This window comes from Mandrillus leucophaeus, unplaced genomic scaffold, assembly GCF_000951045.1.
Source record: "Mandrillus leucophaeus isolate KB7577 unplaced genomic scaffold, Mleu.le_1.0 Scaffold691, whole genome shotgun sequence".
Lineage (NCBI taxonomy): Eukaryota > Metazoa > Chordata > Mammalia > Primates > Cercopithecidae > Mandrillus > Mandrillus leucophaeus.
The window spans coordinates 873,535-877,292 of record NW_012107486.1 but is presented as its reverse complement, the minus strand read 5'-3'; the positions used below and the strand labels follow the sequence as shown (position 1 = coordinate 877,292).

Sequence of the window (3,758 nt, the reverse complement as noted above, 5' to 3'; positions counted from 1 at the left end):
AGGAGGTTCTTATGCAGCTTGATGCCGCCGCGCTGGACCCGCGAGTTGTAGATCTTGCCCAGGGAGATGCTGACGATTCGGTGAGCCTCCAGCTTGAACTCCATCCTGCCTCCCCTGCACAGGGCCGTCGGCGCCGGGGTGTTACGTTCGGAAACTGGGAGGGAACGGGAGGCGCAAACAAGTCCGCCCCCTGCGCACACCCTTGATCACCTAAGACTCCGAAGAGAAATGACTCCGGTGACGCGCGCTCACTGCCCCGCAGACCTCTCTACACCCGACAACTGCCCCGTTTCGGGTCCGGTAGCTAAACAGGGCAGCCCGGCCGCCCCGCGCCTTATATAGACTCCTCTACCGCCAATCACGAAGGGCCGCCAACCGTTCCGGGGCTGGCCGGCGCGCCCTCGTGCGCCGCGCACGGCCAATCGGAGCCCGAGGAGGGGCGCCAAGGCCCGTTCGAACGTTAGTCCCGCGGAGCAAGCTCTTAAAGGGGGCGACGGATTGCGAGCGCAGACCAGGCCGATGGTGAGTGTTGGGGACCGTGTTGGGGACCGTGCTCGAGGGCGCTACTGTTTGGAGTTACAGATTCTGGCTTGTGCGATGGCTTGCCGGAACCAAAGCGAACAAAATATTCGAACTTTCTTCCGAGCACGGTGTTGGACTCTGTTCTGCCATAAAGTCCTGATCTTTTCCTGATCAACTCCGCCCTAACCGGCCACGCCACCATTTCCAGGCCCGCCACACCTGTAAGCGATTCCCCTCAACCCTGGCAAAAATAGAGATGGTGGCTATACGCGGCGGAGGACACCCCTGGATAACAAATAGTATTACTGCAAAGTATTTGGCTGTCATTATTTTTGGATGAGCCGCTTTCCCCGCTAGAGTCACATACACTCTTAGCAGCTGTCAGTTCTAACACCAAAGAAAAAGGGGATTCTAAAAGTTTTTGGCTAGGTTCTTGGCTTCTTATCAAGGAATTGTGTCTAGATACAAAGTTACTGGTTGTCCTCTAAAGCCGGCATCTTTCACTTTGTTCTCTAGATTCTGGAACAAAGCCAGTTATCAAATAGGTTAAATGGAAGATGTTACAGGTTCTCCACAATGATTTTTTTTCCATTTCCATTTTTCCATTACAAGGACTGATCAGTCAACCCTTGGAAAAATCGAGCAAGGTCTGAAAATAAAAAGAAAGAAGTCCTGTGTTCCCATGATGATGTCATAATTTCATTTTGTGTCAAGGTAAAAATATAGCGCTAGGGAGTTCCAGAATTTTCTGGTCAGTCAACAATGTAGTCCATCTACTGGTCCTTATATCAGGGCACAATTACCACAGGGTTGCCCAGGGTCCTGGACTGGAAACATGGAGTCACTTCCAGTTAGTTCCACCGAAGCTCCACCACAGACCTGCCTGAGGACTCTGGGTAAATAACCTCAGGCCGCTTCAGTGTCTCCACCGCTGAAAAGGGGAAGTCACATACACATCTGCTTTATTGTACAGACGATAAATGACAACTTCTCAGCCACAAACTGAATGAGAAAACTAAGCACTGCTTTCTTGGAGTCCATGTGGAACCCTGGGCCTGATCCTGCCCCAGGGATTGGCCAAGCAATGAATTTATTTAGGAAAAATACCAGTGAAGGGTGGGCTTGATCATGACCAATTGACAATCTCCAGAGGATGTGATGGCTCAGTAGCATTACCTGTGCCCACAACTGATGGTAACTGAGACTGCAGGCTCTGAGACCCAGTTCCTCCCCCCTCTAGGAATTTTCAGCCCATGCAGAGAAAGAGATAAAATAATGACACAAAAATTACGAAACCAAGTAGCATATATTAAGTAATAATGCAAGAATTTTTCTCTTGTCTTTTTCTTTGCAAGTTGTTAGTCACTATAAAGCAATGGCTAAGAGCACAGGCTGTGGAGGCCGGCTTCCTGGCTTGGAATCCCAGCTTCTCCGTTCACTTGCTGCATGGCCTCTGGAAAATTATTTCACTTCTCTGTGCTGCTGTCTTTTTTATTACAAAATAATCAGCTGGGTGTGGTGACTCACTCCTGTAATCCTAGCACTTTGGAAGGCCAAGGCAGGTGGATCACTTGAGGTCAGGAGTTCAAGACCAGCCTGGCCAATATGGTGAAACCCTGTCTCTACTAAAAAAAAAATACAGTAATTAGCCTCACATGGTGGCAGGTACCTGTAATCCCAGCTACCCGGGAGGCTGAGGCAGGAGAATGGCTTGAACCCAGGAGACAGAGGATGCAGTGAGCTGAGATCACGCCATTGTACTCCAGCCTGGGCAACAGAGTGAGATTCTGTCTCAAAAAGTAGAATAAAAAAACATAAAAATAAATATAATAATAATAGTGCCTACCTCTTAGAGTTTTTGTGAGGATAGAACAAGGTAGCACATGCAAAGCTCACAGAACAGCACCTGGCATACAATAAGCTATCAATGTAGGCTAGTTCTCAGAACACACTACCCCACATACTACCTTGGGGTGGGAGAAGAGGCTGGGAGAAGAAAGGAACATAGATGGAAGAAAGTTTCATCGAAGAAGTTGTATCTGAAGAGGGTGCTGAAAACCTCTGAGGTAGGATCCACAAGTTCCAAGCAGCAGGAGCAACAGAGTCCAGTGTAGGGAACATCTTATTTTGTAGTTGCGCTGGGGGCATGCCCAAAAGCAAGTGGGAAAGGCTAGAAGCAGAGGCCGAGGCTGCATGATAGTTAGTGGGTTGTGGGTGCCTTGATGAGGAGACAGGACCACGGGGACCTTACTAAAGGTTGTTCAGTAAGGGAACCACAGAACAGATTCTAGAACAGTTGGTGCATAGAAGAGCACACATAAAGCTCTTGTGGAAATTTAGGCAAATGGTTGTGAAGACCTGAACTAGGTAGAGGAAACAAGAATGAAGAAACTGGCAGGGTGTGGTGGCTCACGCCTGTAATCCCAGCACTTTGGGAGGCCAGTGCGGGCAGATCACGAGGTTAGGAGTTCAAGACCACCCTGGCCAGCATGGTGAAACCCCGTCTCTACTAAAAATACAAAAAAATTAGCCAGGCATGGTGGTACGTGCCTGTAGTCCCAGCTACTCGGGAGGCTGAGGCAGGGGAATTGCTTAAACTCAGCAGGCAGAGGTTGCAGTGAGCCAAGATCACATCATTGCACTCCAGCCTGGGCGACAGCGCAAGACTCTGTCTCAAAAAAAAAAAGAGAGAAAAAAGAATGAAGAAACTGAGAGACAAAAGAACTTTAGTGATGATCTGGGATGCTCCCACTCACCCACCCAGACAGGTTATTGCTAGCGCCAGCCTCTTGCCTTCCATGAAGCCTTTCTGACCCACCTGAGCTGAGCTTTTCCATCGTCCACCACTGTACTCAGCACACTCCTTCATCATTGCCCTCATCACTTTCTTCTGTCATGCCCAGTGCCCCTCCTAGACTATGCCTTCATTGAAGGCAGGAACCCAGCTCATATTTGTAGCCAGGATATGGTGAAAATACATAACAACTGGTGCAGCACAGGCACTAACCATCAGAACAGGGTCCTGGAGGCCCTTACAATGCTAGGGGTTTGGAGGGCTCCTGCAAGAGGGGCTGCATGGCCAGTAAGGGGGCTACTCATGGGCCTAGGGCAGAGGTTCTATCAACTGACATGGAAACATTTCAATACTTTTAACAACTGAGATGGCTGTACCAGTGCATACTGAGTGATTATGCACTTGGATTAATGAATTCCTAATAATGATAATGTTTACCAAG

General features: G+C 49.0%; 1 protein-coding gene across 1 annotated transcript in view; it reads right to left on the bottom strand.

Moving 5' to 3' along the window:
• Positions 1-1,019, bottom strand: part of IER5 (immediate early response 5) — a 2,891-nt gene extending 1,872 nt beyond the window's left edge. Inside the window, exons 1-3 of the mRNA XM_012002633.1 lie at positions 997-1,019; positions 353-480; positions 26-154 (exon numbers count right to left, since the gene is read on the bottom strand). Of these exons, the coding sequence (XP_011858023.1) occupies positions 26-154; positions 353-480; positions 997-1,019 (280 nt within the window). The remainder of the gene's footprint in view (positions 1-25; positions 155-352; positions 481-996) is intronic.
• Between the last annotated feature and the right edge of the window lie 2,739 nt (positions 1,020-3,758).